This window comes from Panthera leo, chromosome B3 (genome assembly GCF_018350215.1).
Source record: "Panthera leo isolate Ple1 chromosome B3, P.leo_Ple1_pat1.1, whole genome shotgun sequence".
NCBI lineage: Eukaryota > Metazoa > Chordata > Mammalia > Carnivora > Felidae > Panthera > Panthera leo.
In genome coordinates this window covers 138278097-138294262 of record NC_056684.1, presented here as the reverse complement: position 1 = coordinate 138294262, position 16166 = coordinate 138278097, and the positions used below count along the sequence as shown (strand labels likewise).

The window sequence follows — 16166 nt, the reverse complement described above, 5'->3', positions numbered from 1 at the left end:
CAGGTTTCATTTCAGAAAAAAAAAAAAAAAAATTAATTACAAGAATACATTACATAGAAAAATCAATTCTCAAAGCCTGACCCAAAATAAGGATGCATTACGTTAGCTCTAATTATGATTTTTAAGTGGTGCAATTATTTCAGAAGGCACGGTTATACATCATCTGTAAATGTTTGCAAAGGGACAAAATGCAGAAAGTAGGCTTTCAAAGAATCTGTTTCAAAAGATGACACAATGGTCCTGGTTTTGATTTGTTCCCTACTGGATGAAATGTAGGCACAGTTAAAACAGAGAAATCAAACGCTCTAAGCTCCTGAGGAATCTCACACATCCGCAGACGGTACTTCTGAGTATGATGCGGTCATTCGCGAGGCTCCGTCCCATTTCTTTTCATTTAAGCCAAAATGTCACTTTGCTGTTCATCTTATTCGAGGGTTGGCAACGTAGCGCCTGTGTTTATAAATGAAGTTTTATTGGAACCTAAGAAATAACTCCTCTCCTCTTAAAGTCACATCCCCCTTGTGATACCTGTCTGATAAATATGCCATTCTCTGTCCTGCATCAGAGTTCCTCACGTGTGCCTTAGCTCTCCTGTGGGGCTACAGGGGCCTTGAGGGTATAATCTTTTTCTTATTTGTCTTTGTATCTCCCCAGTACCTTCGACCGCACCTCCTTAAGCAGTGCCTGTAGAATGAATACACGTTGAATTTTGAAAGTTATTTCCTTTAATGATTAAAAATGTTCTATCCTTGGGGTGCCTGGGTGGCCCGGTTGGTGAAGCGTCTGACTTCGGCTCAGGTCACGATCTCATGGCTCCTGGGTTCGAGCCCCGCATCGGGCTCTGTACGGACAGCATGGAGCCTGCTTGGGATTCCCTCTCTCTCTCTGTCTCTCTCTCTGTCCTGCCCCTGATTGTGCTCTCTCTCTCTCTCTCTCAAAAAATAAACATTTAAAAAAAATGTTCTATCCTTTGGAAGCACCCATTGCTTATTTTATATATTTATTTATTTTTTTAATAAAAGCTGCTTTTCAAGTTTGTTTATTTACTTTAAGGTGAGGGGACAGAGAGAGGAGAGAGAGAATCCCAAGCAGGCTCCACACTCAGCGCACAGCCCAACGTGGGGGCTCGAACTCACGAACTGTGTGATCATGACCTGAGCCGAAGTCAAGAGTGGGATGCCTAACCAAATGAGCCCCTCAGGCGCCCCACCCATTGTTTAATCAACCAAGGGGGCCATGAGATCTCAGCTGACTCTAAGGCCATAGTAGTCCACATGAACAAATCAAAACCTAAGTCTGTTATGGGCTGCAAGTTTCGGAAACCAACACCCAAGGACAACCAGGCACAGTCAACTAGCCTCTTCCAGGTAAGCCAGCTGAGTACACTATAGCCAATCAAATAACTTCCTCACTTTGCTCTGCCTTTGCTCTGTAAGTCTTTCCCCTGGCCCCTGTTGGTGAAGCTCTCCAAGCCACTTCCGGCACGGCGTGCTCTCGTGAATCGAGTTTTGCTCAAATAAATTCTTAAAGATTCTCATATGCCTCGGTTTATCTTTTAACACTATCCAAAGGCTGATGAATATTCATCAGCTTTTTTTTTTTATCAGAGAAAGAGAGAGAGAGAGAGAGAGAGAGAGAGAGCACGCACACACAAACGGGGGAGAGGGGCAGAGGGAGAGAGAGAGAATCTTAAGTAGGCTGCACGCTCAGAGCCCAACACGGGGCTCGATCCCACGACTCTGGGATCATGACCTGAGCCTAAATCAAAAGTTGAACGCTCGGCCGACTGAGCCACCCAGGCGCCCCTCATTAGCCTAATTTCATTTCATGTTTTAGGTAAGTCTCAGGTCAGTTTTTCCACGGTCCTAATTCGCCTCATGTTCATTAGATGACTCTTGGGTTAAGTAAGTTGCACAAAAGCAGCATCCCTGGAGACAAAAGAAAGAAGTTCACTGACCAGAGACTGCCCAGATGGCCTCCTCTGCTTGCTGTGGGTTCTCGGTGATGTTATAAATGATGATGTCACACTCCAGGAGGCGCATGAGAAGGTCCTCCCGAGAGATGTTCTGAAAAAGAGATGTGACAGTCATTTGTTGCAAGGCGCTAACCTTAATATTTAGCTGGAATGACAATTTCCAAATTAGATATACGGCAGATGAAGTGTCCTACAGGAAACATTTGCAGGGTTTCTATTTAAAACGAAATTTTGGCTCTCTTCTGTGTGTAGTTTCCAAGTAACAAATAAGTTTATGAAAATAGCTGGGAACAGATGATTAAAAAATTGCATAATGATTTTAGGTACTATTTCTGCAGGCTGTTTAAACCCCAATTCAGAAGGGAAGAATTAGAACATACTGGAAGAAAAATGTGTGAGGCATTTGAAACTAATGCAAACTCTATGCAAGATTACTTGAGCCATTATATATCCTGAATCGCTCAGAAGTGCTGATGAGTGATGAATGTGGATGGTTTCAGAACCCTCACGATGGCATTCATCCATTCTCTTCGTACATGCAAGGTGCCTTATTACAGTCGACAGTTGGGAATATTTCGAAAACACAGGAACTTTTAATGGGTGGAAATATAAAAGTGCTTACATTAGACAAAAGCAACTTCGGTGATCACTGTGTTTTAGGTAGCTGTTCCTTCCTGGCCACAAACTGAGTGGCTTAAACCACAGAAATTCATGTCCCACGGTCTGGAGGCCACAAGTCCAAGATCGAGGTGTCGGCAGGGCCGGTCCCTTCGGAAGGCTGTGACGGAGATTTAGCTCCGTGGCTCTCTCCTAGCTTCTGGTGCCTCTCAGGAAATCTCTGGGATTCCTTGGCTGGTTAATGCATCAACCACATCTCTGCCTTCCTTTTCCCAGGTGTTCTCCCTGTATACGTGTCTGGGTCCAAGTTTTCCCTTTTGGTAAGGATGTCGGTCGTATTGGATGAGGGGTCCTTCCCAATGACCTCCTTTTGACTCAATTTCCTCTGTGAAGACCTATCTCCAAATAGGTCACGTTGTGAGCTTTCTGGGGTTAGGGCTTCAACAGATCTTTTTTTGGGGAGACACAGTTCAATCCATAATACACTCCATTCTGTTTCTTTTCTGGGCTGAATGGGCAGAAGGGAAGACACTCTGAAAATGCCGATCCAAACATCAGTTTTTAATTTTTCAATAGTGAGACGACACAGGACGACCCTGCTCTCCCAACGCACCTGAGACCGATCTAGATTCAGAAATGACGTGGGCAAGGAAGGAAGGAAGTCACTGGACAAATGGAAGGCATGTGCTCCAGATGCTGCCCGAGAGAAAGAAGAGAAAGCATCTATGATTCCAGCCCGTGACAGCATGTGAGAGCGGCGTCCAAAGAAACACGCACACGCATGTGAAATCATAGCTGGATTTCGGGTGAAACAGGCACGTTTCCAAGAGGACGGCCATCCTGATCAGACGTTGCGTGACCACATTTTGGCATTCATTTGTTTACCCATCCAACATTTGGGGGCCTTTTGTTTGACCCCGAGGATAGAGGCAAAATGAATAATGTCTGGTTGTTTACACTAAGGAGCATTGTGTGTGTGTGTGTGTGTGTGTGTGTGTGTGTGTGTGTGTTTTGTTGGGAAAACTTATAGCAAATTAGCAAATTTTGTTTGTTTTGTTGGGAAAACTTATAGCAAATTATAGTCTAATGCAGACAAGGACATATCTAAGGATATAAGAAGCCTTTGAACAAATTAGAAAAAGGCAATCTGCTCTTTGTGGGGAAATTATAAGACGGCACCTACTCTGGGGCACTCTGAACCCAGCAGAACACAGCTCCTACTCATGTCCTTAGGCAGGCGCCCTTGCACAGTGTGCAACCTGCCCAGCCTTACATGGCAGCCCCCAATATAGAAAGGGCTATCATAGAGGTACATCTGAGGTTTGACAGACCAGGAGGAATATGTGATTAAGGCTCCTGGGAGTTGACATTCAAGTTGGATTGAAGAGTGAATATGAGCTCATTCAGCAGAGCCTGGAATAGTGGATGGTTTGCTGAGCCAGGCAGAGGCACCTTCCACAAACTAGACCAGCCTAATGTTTTCCATCCTCTGCTCTCTCTCACCTTTCATGCCACCCTTGCCTCTTCTCCTTGGTTCCCTGCAACCCATGCTCTAGCTATGCTGATGTTTTTCCTATTCTAAAGCATACCACGCACTTCCCCATGTGTTCCCGCCTTGTGTGACATTTCCTTGCCCCCTTATCTGCCTGGCAGTCTCTACTCAGCCCTAGAGGCCGGGCCTCAGTCCCAGCTTCTCCCAGTAGCGGACCATCCTCCATCCCGGATGGAGGCTCCGGGATCTCCAGACCAGAGGAGCTGAGGGGGCCGGGGGGGAGGGGGGGCTGATCTGTGTGGTAGGCAGGGTGTGCAGCTACATCTGCCTGGCTCCGTACCTAAGACCGAGCGCTCATCAACTGCCCTTTTCAGATGCTGCTGTGTCCACACCTCTGCGGTCGTGCCCACTGCACTGCCGTGGGGCTGCGTGTTTGTGTGCGAGTCCCTGCGAGGTGTGAGCTCCACGCGCCTCTGTGGATCCTTAGGACGCTCGAGACACGTTCACGGATCCGAACTCCAGTGTAAATGGTGGGCGCTGGTAAAGATCTGAACTAACGCAAATGGCCACGCTAAGGGGAAGGGGGCACCTCGTGGAGAGGCTGTAAGGCGCCCAGGTGAGGACCTCGTGACCAAGAGGGGGCGCCACGAGCCCACAGCTGCGGTAGCGGGGAGTGCGTGAGGACACAAACGTCCATTTCCTCTTCCCCTTTCCCGACAGAACCCCAATTTTGTTCAGGTGCTCCCCTCTCAGCCTGGGGATCTGAACTCCACTCCCTAGCTTCAGGGCTGGGCTTTATTGATCTCAGGGTACAGTGATCCGTTCAGGAATGGGCATGTGACTCACTTCCACACCGTGAGATTCAAGGAGACGCCTGCAGGGGACCGCGGGATTGTTCATCCTCCTTTCTCTGAGCACTTCCGGAAGTTCCCTTCACCGCGGTGTTGCTGTGTGTGAACGTGAGGCCCTGGACCGTTGCCGCCTTGCTCCCAGCCCAAGAGTGACGTCACCCTTAAAGGAAGGGAGAGGCCAGGAAGGGGCAGAAAAAGGAGCTGCAGCCCCTGGATCACGCCAGCCCTGAAGCCGCATCTTCCCTGAGACGACCAGCCACATAAACTGAAGAATTTCCTTCTTTACTAAGCCAGTTTGCCTTGCCTTTTCCCCCTATGACTTGCAGCCCCAAACAGCCCAAACAGATCTAGGTCCTTAATCAAAATTAGGAGGCTGAAAGAGTGGTTTTGTAGAGGAGGGAAATAAATTTCATTTGGGGGCCCATTGAACTAGAAGTGCCAGCAGGACATCTGGGGGAGTGCACCAGGGGGCAGTTGGATTTGCTGGTCAACAGGGCTGGAGACAGATTTGAAAGGTATTGGCCCGTATGGGGGAGCTGGAGCCATAGGACCAGAGAAGCTTGAGGAGGGACATCCGTTACGAGAAAGGAGGGAGTTCTGGGGAAAAGCGCGTTTAAAGGGCAGAACGAGGAAAAGGAGCCAGCGAAACAAGGAGTGCTCAGATGCACGAGGGAAGTCAGGGGGTAAAGACCGCAGAAGAGGGAAGGAGACTTTCTCCTGGGAAGCCAGGTAAGATAGGACTTTGGGAATTAGGCCAGCCGGGAATTAGACCAGTGACATGGGTCAGGGTGTTTCCTGTGGCTGGACCCTCGCTGAGGGGGCAGGGGCCAGGGGCGGAGAAAGAGGCTGGTAGCCACCAGGAAGGCCGAATGAAGTTCAAAAGATGTGCGCACTGAACACATGTATAGGCAGAAAGAAAGAAGCCAGTGGTGACTGAAGACCCAGGAGAGGGTGAAAGGGGGTAAGTGGTGGAGAAAGTTCCCTAAGATGGCAGGTTGGGGGGAGAGGACTCTTTCATTCATTTCACAAGTGTTTATCGAGGGCTGCTCTCAGCCAGTTAATGTGCTATGTGCCAAAGATGCACGGATAAACAGGGCAACAAGTGAGGCTCGGTCTATTCTTAAGGCTAACCATCTGGGGCAGTGTGACCCACAACAGACAGATAGTAACAATGGAGTGGGAAAAGTGGGATGATGTAGGCAGGTAAAGATGCTGTGGGAGTCCAAGAAAAGAGCTCAGATTCCAAACTGGGAGTGGGGAAGAAGTGGGAATCACCGAGGGCTTCCTGGAGGAGATGACATCCTGAGTTAAGTCTTGCGGAACGAACAGGGCTGGGTGGGGTTGGCAGAGGAAAGTCTGTTCCAGGGTACGGCGTGTGCAGAGCTGTATGGCAGGGTCTGAAGAGCGGCAGGCAGGCCAATGAGAGGCTGACACCCCTACTGGAGGCATTCAAATGTCTCAGGTTGTGTGCGTAGAGTTTGTCATGTGGGGGCAGTGAAACTGCTAGAGAAACGTGAAGACGGTCGGAAATTAAGTTGGACACACTGGTGGTTCAGCAAGGCTTGACTCGAAAGGGAACAGATGCTTCTCCTCTTTGTTCTTGAAGCCCCCCTCTCCTCTTCACTTGTTTCTCTGTAGAATCCTTTGCTCCAGGAACACGGTATGGATTCTGACATCCCACTGACCTCAATGTACACTTAGTAACCAGACTTGGATGGCAGGTGCCAGCCCTGAGACCACCTTGAAGGGTGGGTCTGCAGTTTGCTGCTGTTGTTGTTTTCAAGTTTTTGTTTAAATGCCAGTTACGTAACGTACAGTGTAATATTAGTTTCAGACGTAGAATTTAGTGGTTCGTCACTTACATACAACACCTGTTGATCAACACGGCAAGCGTCCTCCTTAATGCCCATCACCCAGTTAGCCCACGCACCCCCACTGTACCCCTCCGTTAACTGTTCTCGATAGTTAAGAGTCTGTTTCCTGGTTTACTTTTCTCTCTCTCTCTCTCTCTCTCTCTCTCTCTCTCTCTCTCTCCCCCCTATATTCATCTGTTTTATTTATTTAAAAAAAATTATTTATTTTTGGGAGAGTGCAAGCAGGGGAAGGAGCACAGAGAGGGGGACAGAGAATCTGAAGCAGGCTCTGTGCTAACAGGCTGACAGGAGCTAGTCTGCTGACAGGAGCTAGTCTGATGTGGGGCTCGAACTCCTGAACTGCGAGATCATGACCTGAGCCAAAGTCGGACGCTCAACCGACTGAACCCCCCAGGTGCCCCTCATCTGTTTTCATATGAGTGACATCATACGGTATTTGTCTTTCTCTGACTTATTTCACTTAGCATAAAAATCTCTAGCTCCATCCACGTCGTTGCAAATGGCAAGATTTCATTCTTTCTAATGGCCGAGTAATATTCCATTATATATATATATATATATATATATATATATATATATATATATATATATACACACACACACACACACACACACCACATCTTCTTATCTGTTCATCAGTCAGTGGACTTTGGGCTCTATCCATAATTTGGCTATTGTTGATGAAGCTGCTATAAACATCAGGGTCCTTTGAATCAGTAGTTTTGTATCCTGTGGGTAAAAACCTAGTAGTGCAATTGCTGGCTTGTAGGGTGGTTCTATTTTTAACTTTTTTTTTTTAAGGTTATTTATTTATTTTTGAGAGAGAGAGAGAGAGAGAGAGAGGAGGGAGGGGCAGAGAGAGAGGGAGAGAGAGAATCCGAGCAGCCTCCGTGCTATCAGCTTTCCCACCAGCAGTGTAAGAGGGCTCCCCTTTCTCCACATCCTCGCCAACCCCTGTTGTTTCCCGTGTTGTTGATTTGATTTGATTTTTTCCCCTGTGTTGTTGATTTTAGCCATTCTGGCAGGTGTGAGGTGGTATCTCAATGTGATTTTGATTCGTATTTCCCTGATGATGAGTGATGTTGAGCATCTTTCCACGTGTCAGCCATCTGGATGTCTTGTTGGAAAAATGTCTGTTCGTGTCTCCTGCCCATTTCTTAACCGGAAGGGTCTGCATTTTTGAAGGCATCAGCCCGCTGTAGCCTCCTTTGCCTGGCAAAGTAATAAAACTATCGTTCCTCTTTATCCCCACACTCCGTCTCCGTGTTATATTTTAGCTCCCGAGCACAGAGTTGGGTTCAACAACGGCCGCACAGTTTCTCAGTAAGACAGCAACATAATGATATGTTCTTTCCTAGTGGCTTATTACCAAAGGAGGTTTCTCCCTCCCAGAAAGCGCCCACCATAGTTGGGTAGTGAGGGGCAGCATGCATTTTGAACACAGGTTAGAAGATTCTATGAGTCTGCAAGTCCAGATTAGATCTATCCCTTCCAGGAGTATCTAATTCAAATTCTTTGCTCCAGGCACACATTCAAAGTGGAGACAATGGTTGTTCTCCGTCAGGGGAGAAAGACCTGCCTCCACCTGTCCCACACCTTCCTGCACCCCCATGTGTGCGGAAGAGAGAAGGAGAAGCAGAGAATAACAGCATATCGTGAAGGTGTTGGAGCGCAAGGTGACTCTGCCCTTGGTCAACTCTTAGCAAAAGCCACCTGGACTTACGCTGTATGTCTCCACGGCAAAGTTGGGCGGAACGCCTTCGAGCTTGGAAAGCGTACCCACGATCTGGAACGTGCCGTCCTTCAGTTTGGATGAGGCTTCCATGGCTGACTTACTTTCTTCTTCTTCCTCTTCTTCTGTGATTTCTTCAAGTGAAGCCCCGACTACACAGTTAGACAGGAACTGCAAGAAAACACAAACTTGCTAAGAAAATACTAAGGACAACTTAGAGAAAGGGTAGACAGTTGGAATGATTCTAAACACCGACCATCCTTGAGGGCTTGCTAGAGGTACCCCACGTGCATAGCCGATGCGTTTTACCCTGGTGGTTTGCTGAAACTAACAATGACCCCAGTAACACGGCCAAGTGGGTATTATGGCACTCTAATTTTAAAGTGTTTCTAAAATTTATTATTTATTTTTGAGAAAGAGAGAGTGCATGCAAGGGAGGGGCAGAGAGAGAGGGGGAATCTCAAGCAGGCTCCGCACTGTCAGTGCAGAGCCTGATGCAGGGCTTGACCTCCCCATCCTGGAGATCATGACCTGAGCCGAAATCAAGAGTCAGATGCCCAACCGACTGAGCCACCCGGGTGCCCCAATGGCACTCTCTTTTATAGATGAGGAAGCCAGGCCCAGAGAACTTAAAGAAGGTGTTAAGAATATTGCCCTGCTCTGGCAACGGGCAGAGCAGGGCTGCGGTCACCACGATGATCTTGTCTAATAGAAATGTAGCAGTGTAATGTGATCAACTCAGGTAAGTTAAATTGGCTGGCTGCCACATTAACAGCAGTAAAAAGAAACCAGTGTAACTAATTTAAATAGTGTTTTCTTTACCCAACAGATTCAAAATATTATCAGTTTAACATGTAATCAGTGGAAAAAAATTATTAATGAGATCTTTTATGTTCCTTTTTGTTCACACTAAATCTTTGAAATTCGATGTGCATTTTACACTGACGGTAGGCTAATCTCCATTTGGATTAGCCACATTGAAACGTTCAATAGCCACATGTGGCCAGTGGCTACCTTTACAAGTAACGAAATAGAATGAAGTTGGCGAAGTTTCGCTTTTTATTTTACAGAAGTTATCCTTGGGAATGGCTTAAGAAATGTTAAAGAGTTTCATATATACACGTGTGTGTGTGTGTGTGTGTGTGTGTGTGTGTGTGTGTATACACAAACGTATATGTATGTATATATAATATGTATGTATACTTTATAAGAATGGTTTTAATTTCCATATTAAACACGTATGTAATCATGATATTATTACACCGTGGGAGGAAAAGCAAACCAAAACGAAACAAACAGGAAGTCCCACCTCATTTATTTTGATAAACGTCACTTTGTGTTAGTAATGCAAGATTAGCAGGTTCAACCTCTTACTGGAAGATAATTCTTCCAAGTATGTCATGTATATTTTCATTTCTCTCTCAAACATACATATTCCATTTTATTATCTCATTTCACAGATGAGGAAAGAGATGCCCAGCTGGAAGTAACTTGCCCAAGATTGCACGGGCAGGGAGGGGTACAGCTGGACCCTGGGATCTCAAGGCTGCACACATACCACGCCCGCCACACTGCTCCGTCCCGGGGACAGAGAGGGGGCAGCAGGGGCTGTGGGGAGCGGGTGGCGTTGCCCAGCTGGGCCGGGAACCTGAAGACCAGAGACCTGGCCTCCATTTCTTTTATAGACTTCTTATTCCCACTCACATGGTGCTTGGTACAGAGAACAGCAATTACCTAAAAGGCCAGAACTAGAGGTCCAGGTGAATTAAGGAAGAACTGAAAATTCTGTTACTGATAAGCTTTTGCAAAAGATCTCTACAAATGGAAAGAAAAGAAAATTTGCTCTAAAAATATTATACTGTAAAAAAATAATCAGAGCTCAAAAGGGGGGTAAAGTAAAAAGCTAAATTCTCTTCCCTCCCACTCTCCTAATCTCAATCAGGTTCACCTCTCTTTGTACAATAATCCAGTAGCTTTCATTGGATTTGGAATATAAACCAAGAGCCTGACCTCCACCCCCTCCCTGCCCCCAGATGTGGGCCTTTGTGTTGGATTCTGCTTTAATTTATGCAACAAATATCAGTGGAGTGCTGAGCACGCCTGAGGCACCATTTAACTGCTGAACAGGCCCACCTTCTGACTTTCATGGGCCTTTTCCTCCCCCCCCCCCAAAAAAAATGAAAAATTGTATTTCATGACTGTATTGCCATAGAGACCCACAATCTTTGACTCTAACGTTTCATTTGGTTCCTTCTGATTTTAAAAGAAACATTTCTGGGGGCGCCTGGATGGCTCAGTCGGTTAAGGGTCCGACTTCAGCTCAGGTCATGATCTCACAGGTTGTGAGTTTGAGCCCCATGTCAGGCTCTGTGCTGACAGCTCGAAGCCTGGAGCCTGCTTCAGATTCTCTGTCTCCCTCTGTCTCTCACCCTCCCCTGCTCACACTCTCTCTGGCTTTCTCAAAAATAAATACAACATTTTAAAAAAGAAAGAAAGAAAACATTTTTGTCAGTCGCCAAGTCTCTCGGGCCCTGGGCTCCCTGCCTGCTGCCCTGCGGCCTGGTTCCCTGCACCCTCACCTCTCTGCCCTCGGACTCCCTCCTGCAAACACCTGGGCTTCCAGCTGGAGCTCTGCATGCAGACTGGTGCCCAGGACCAGGAACCCTCTCTTAAGGGGAGCCTCTGACAGCGCCCCGTGGCACAGACCCTCGCTGGGTTCGGGGGTTCGGGAGCCCGGGGCGGGGGACCGGGAGCTGGGGTCTGGGACTCCACTCTGACCCTCCGCTGCTCACCTTCCCGATGTTCCCGCTGCTGTATGAATCCAGCAGGTTTATAAACACCCTCTGGATCCGGATAACTTTCTCCATGGGTGCAGTAACTTCCTCTTCCTCACCCTTGGTGGCAGCCGCACGGGGAGCTAAGGAGAAAGCGTCCCTCTGGTTGCCAAGGAGTTGGGGCCAGAGCGAACTCTTCAGGGGCGTGGCCTAGGGCGCGGGGCGGAGCGTTCCTGGGGTGGGGGCGGGGCCGCCGGTTTCCCGCGCGGGGCGGGCTCTGCCGGGCCGTGGGGCCAGGGTGGTGTGCCCGCTCTGCTTGCGTCCGCGCCCTGTTCTCTCGTGCAGGGCGAGTTCTCTTTCGAGGCCTCCTGAGGCCTTGACACAGGGGCCAAACGACCCCTGCTCCCTTTCCTCTCTTTGATTCCGAAACTGGAAACACCCCCCCAGGGGTCACCTGACGCGGACCGCTGGAAATACTGCTGAATCCGCTGATCCAGGAAAGCTCACACACACGTTACCCTGTGGGATGGTCTGACCAGGACGTGACAATCCTGCAGCGCAAAGAGCAGCTGTGGCCATGGAGTTTCGTGTCCAGGACGCTGGAACGACAGCGCGTGTGGTCCTCACTGTCCAGTTGCTGCTTGATTCATGGGGCTCAGCTGGCTTTAGGGGCTGTTTGGTAGCAGTTCCGGGAGACCTGGGGGCTGGCAGGGGTGTCATCCACATTCCCAGCGAAAGGCTTTGACCTTTCCAAACGAGATTATACATGCAGGTGCCCAGCTAAACCTACAAATTAAAAGATGACATTCAGTTTGTCTTATCACAGGACCACAAATGACCTTGTGGACTATATATCCTGCCCTTGTCTTGGAACAGTCTGATTCTATTGAAATGCTTTGTGTTCTACACAATAACTTGTTAAAGGTAGATATTTAACCCATGCAGCATTTTTTTTTTTTTTATATATACACACTGTATTTATTTAGAGAGAGAGCATGGGGGAGGGGCAGACAGGGGAGGGGCAGAGGGCGGGGGAGACGGAATCCGAGGCAGGCTCTGCACTGTCAACATGGAGCCAGTCTCCGGGGCTTGAACTCACCAATGGTGCGATCGTGACCCCAACAGAAATCAAGAGATGGCAGCTTAGCTGACTGAGCCACCCAGGCGCCGTGTGTGTGTGTGTGTGTGTGTGTGTGTGTGTGTGTGTGCGTATTTAATTGCCTCAAAAATGGATGTGACCCAGGAGCTTCATACAACTTGGAGGTTCTGGGCACTCAGCAGATTTGGCCTTGAATCCCAGCTCTGCAGCCATTTGTGGGAGATTGGGATAATGTTTTGACCTTACCTCAGCTGTTAAATTGGCTGTAAAACAGGAGTGAAATGACCAGCCTAACAGGGCTGTTAGGATTAAGTAAGATATAGACGACAGCATTTTCTGAAATGGTGTCCGAAGGTGAAATCGCCTTTTATTTTTCTGCAGGGCTAAGGTACAGGTCTGCAAATGGGAGCCTTTCATTTTTTTTTTATTTCTCTTTTTCTTTCTTTCTTTCTCTCTTCTCTTGTTCTTGTCTCTACCCCCTTTTCTTTTTTATATACGTCTCACTAAAACTTGTTTTGATACAATTAACACCTTGAAATTTTGCACTCACTTTGGGAACAGCTTGCTCACAGCAACAGTTTTTTAAAAGTTATCAACAAGATGTAAAAATATTCATGCAAGACCAGTGCAAAACTTTATGGAGTAAATATTCTTCAGCATTCTTTCAAATGACTTTAGTCCAAATATTCTAGAATTCACTAGATGCCTCATTTCGATTTTAGTTTGTCCCTATTGATATGCAGCTAAGCAGGTGAGTATTTTGAAAGTGATTCAACTGGTCGTCTTACTATATAATAGCTCAGCTTTGTTTCATTCTTATCGTTTCTCCTCCTGCTAACTGGTAAGCGACCTGGTGCCATAGTTCCAAGTGGATGGTTTCCAGAGCATTTATTTTACAGCTGTCATGTTGGTAGGTGAGGGAAGGAGGGTCTATTGATTAATTCTATTATGTCAACAAGTAATGTCCCTTTCTTTGTCTGTTATTCTTTTTTAGAATCAGCTTTCATATATAGGCATACCTTGGAGAATTTTGGTTTCCAGACCACCACAATTGCAACAAAGCGAGTGAATTTCTTGGTTTCCCAGTGCATATGAAAGTTGTGTTTACCCTACAGTGTAGTCGATTAAGTGTGCTATAGGATTATGTCTAAAAAAAAAATCGATGTACCATAATTAAAAAATACTTTATTGCTAAAAAATGCTAACCATTATTTGAGTGCTCGGTGAGTTTTAATCTTTTTGTTGGTGCAGGGTCTTGCCTCAGTGTTGATGGCTGCTGGTTGGTTAATCAGTGTGGTGTTTGCTGAGGGTTGGGGTGGCTGGGGCAGTTTCTTAAAATAAGACAACAATGAATTGCACACCATTGATTGACCATTCCTTTCAGGAATCATTTCTCTAGCATGTGATGCTGTTTGGTAGTGTTTTACCCACACTAGAACTTCTTTCAAAATTGGAGTGAATCCTCTCAACCTCTACTCCTGCTTTGTGAGCTAAATTTATGAGATATTCTAAACCTTGTCATTTCAACAATCTTCACCAGTAGGTTCCATCTTGAGAAACTCACTTTCTTAGCTCATCCATAAGAAGCAACTGCCCACCCGCTCAAGTTTTATTGTGAGATTGTAGCAAATCAGTCCCGTCTTCAGGCTTCCAATTCTAACTCTCCTGCTGTTTCTATCACATCTGCAGTGACTTCCTCCACTGATGTCTTGAAACCCCCCACATCATCCATGAGGGCTGGAATGAACTTCTTCCAAACTCCATGTTGATATTTTGACCTCTTCCCGTAAATCATGAATGTTTTCATGGCATCTAGAATGGTGAATCCTTTTTAGGTTTTCAATTTACCTTGCCCAAATCCATCAGAGGAATTATGAGACAGCTACAGCTTTTCAAAATGTATTTCTTAAATAAGACTCGAAAGTCGAAATTACTCCTTGATCCGTGGGCTGTAGAACAGACCTGCCTGTTGTTAACAGGCCTGAAAGTAACATTCATCTCATTGCACGTCTTCACTGGGTATACATTGTCGATAAGCGGTAATATTTTGAAATGATTTTTTTTCCTGAACAGGTCTCAACAGGGGCTTAAAATATTTAGCAGATTATGTTGTAAACAGATGTGCCGTCACCCAGGCTTAGCTGTCCCATTTTATAGAGCACACAGTGGATTTGGCGTAATTCTCAAGGGCCCTGGGATTTGGGGAATGGTAAATGAGCATAGGCTTCCAATTAAAGTCACTGCTACATTAGCTCCTAACAAGTCAGCCTGTCCTTTGAAGCCAGGCATTGACTGTTCTCTAGCTATCACAGTCCTAGAAGGCATCTTCTTCCAGTAGAAGGCTGTTTCATTCACATGGAAAATGTTTAGTGTGGCCGCCTTCATTAGTTAGCTTAGCTGGATCTTCTAGATAGCTTGCTTTGAATTGGACTTTTATGATATGGAGACGTCTTTCCTTAAACCTCCTGACTAACCTCTGGCAGCTTTGAACTTCTCTTCTGCGGCTTGCTCACCTTTCCCACCCTTCATAGGATTGAAGAGTTAAGGCCTTGCTCTGGCTGAGGTTTCCTGGTATAAGGGAATGTGGTGGTTGGCTGATGATCTATCTAGACCACAACTTCCTCCACACGAGCAGTAAGGCTGTTTTGCTTTATCATTTGTGTGTTCACCGGAGGGCACTATTAGTTTCCTTCAAGAACTTTCCCTTTGCGTTCACATCTCAGCTAACTGGTGCAAGAGGCCTCACTTTTGGCCTACCTTGGCTTTCCATGTGTTCCTCGCTAAACATTTCTAGCTTTTGGTTTAAAATGAGAGATGTGCGGGACGTCTGGGTGGCTCAGTTGTGGAGTGTCCACCTTCGGCTCAGGTCATGATCTCGCGGTCCATGAGTTCGAGCCCCGCGTTGGGCTCCGTGCTGACAGCTCAAAGCCTGGAGCCTGTTTCAGATTCTGTGTCTCCCTCTCTCTCTGACCTTCCCCTGTTCATGCTCTGTCTCAAAAATGAATAAATGTTAAAAAAAAAAAAAAAATTTAAAGGAGAGATGTGCAACTCTTCCTTTTACTTGCACACTTAAGAGGCCACCGTAGGGTTATTAACTGGCCTAATTTCAATATTGTGGCTCGGGGAATCGGGAGGTGCAAGGAGAGGGAGAGAGACGGGGGGGAACGGCCAGTCGCTGGAGCCATCAGAACACAGTTTATCAATAAGGTTCACCGTCCTGTATGGGTGTGCTTTGTGGCACCCGTAACAATGATAATAGTAACATCAAAGATCACTGATCACAGGTGACCACACAAATATACCTTTAATTTGTGGAAGTGTCCGCCCCGCCTCCCCCCTCCCCTGCATTATCTGTGAAGCGCAATAAAATAAGTAAGCCTGCAGCGACGGAGTTCAGGTGACGCTGTGTCACTGGATGGGGACAGTTGGTGGAGACGGAAGACGGGGTTCTGACCCCACGCGTGCTCACGGGTGGACTGCTGAGCAAGGCCCTCCCTCTGTCCACGTCTCGGCCAAGCCATCCCCAAAACAAAGGGGCCGAGGGCACAGTTCGGAGGTCCGCGTGGCACACGTCTGGATCTGTGTTTCACCCCGTTCCCCGGGACAAACAGCACATCCTGGGTGTTTGAACACCAGACACGGAAGAGCGCGGTGTGATGGAGGCGGCTAAGGACACCACTAGCGGCCGATTCACTGCTGACCTGGAGGAAAGGTGGGAGGAAGGCTGTCGTCCTGGGCAAGGGGTGGGCGG

General features: G+C 47.1%; 1 protein-coding gene across 1 annotated transcript in view; it reads right to left on the bottom strand.

Moving 5' to 3' along the window:
* Positions 1-14944, bottom strand: part of AK7 (adenylate kinase 7) — a 74733-nt gene extending 59789 nt beyond the window's left edge. Inside the window, exons 1-5 of the mRNA XM_042943225.1 lie at positions 14890-14944; positions 12662-12678; positions 11335-11526; positions 8534-8713; positions 1958-2066 (exon numbers count right to left, since the gene is read on the bottom strand). Coding sequence (XP_042799159.1) covers positions 1958-2066; positions 8534-8713; positions 11335-11526; positions 12662-12678; positions 14890-14944 — 553 coding nt within the window. The remainder of the gene's footprint in view (positions 1-1957; positions 2067-8533; positions 8714-11334; positions 11527-12661; positions 12679-14889) is intronic.
* Between the last annotated feature and the right edge of the window lie 1222 nt (positions 14945-16166).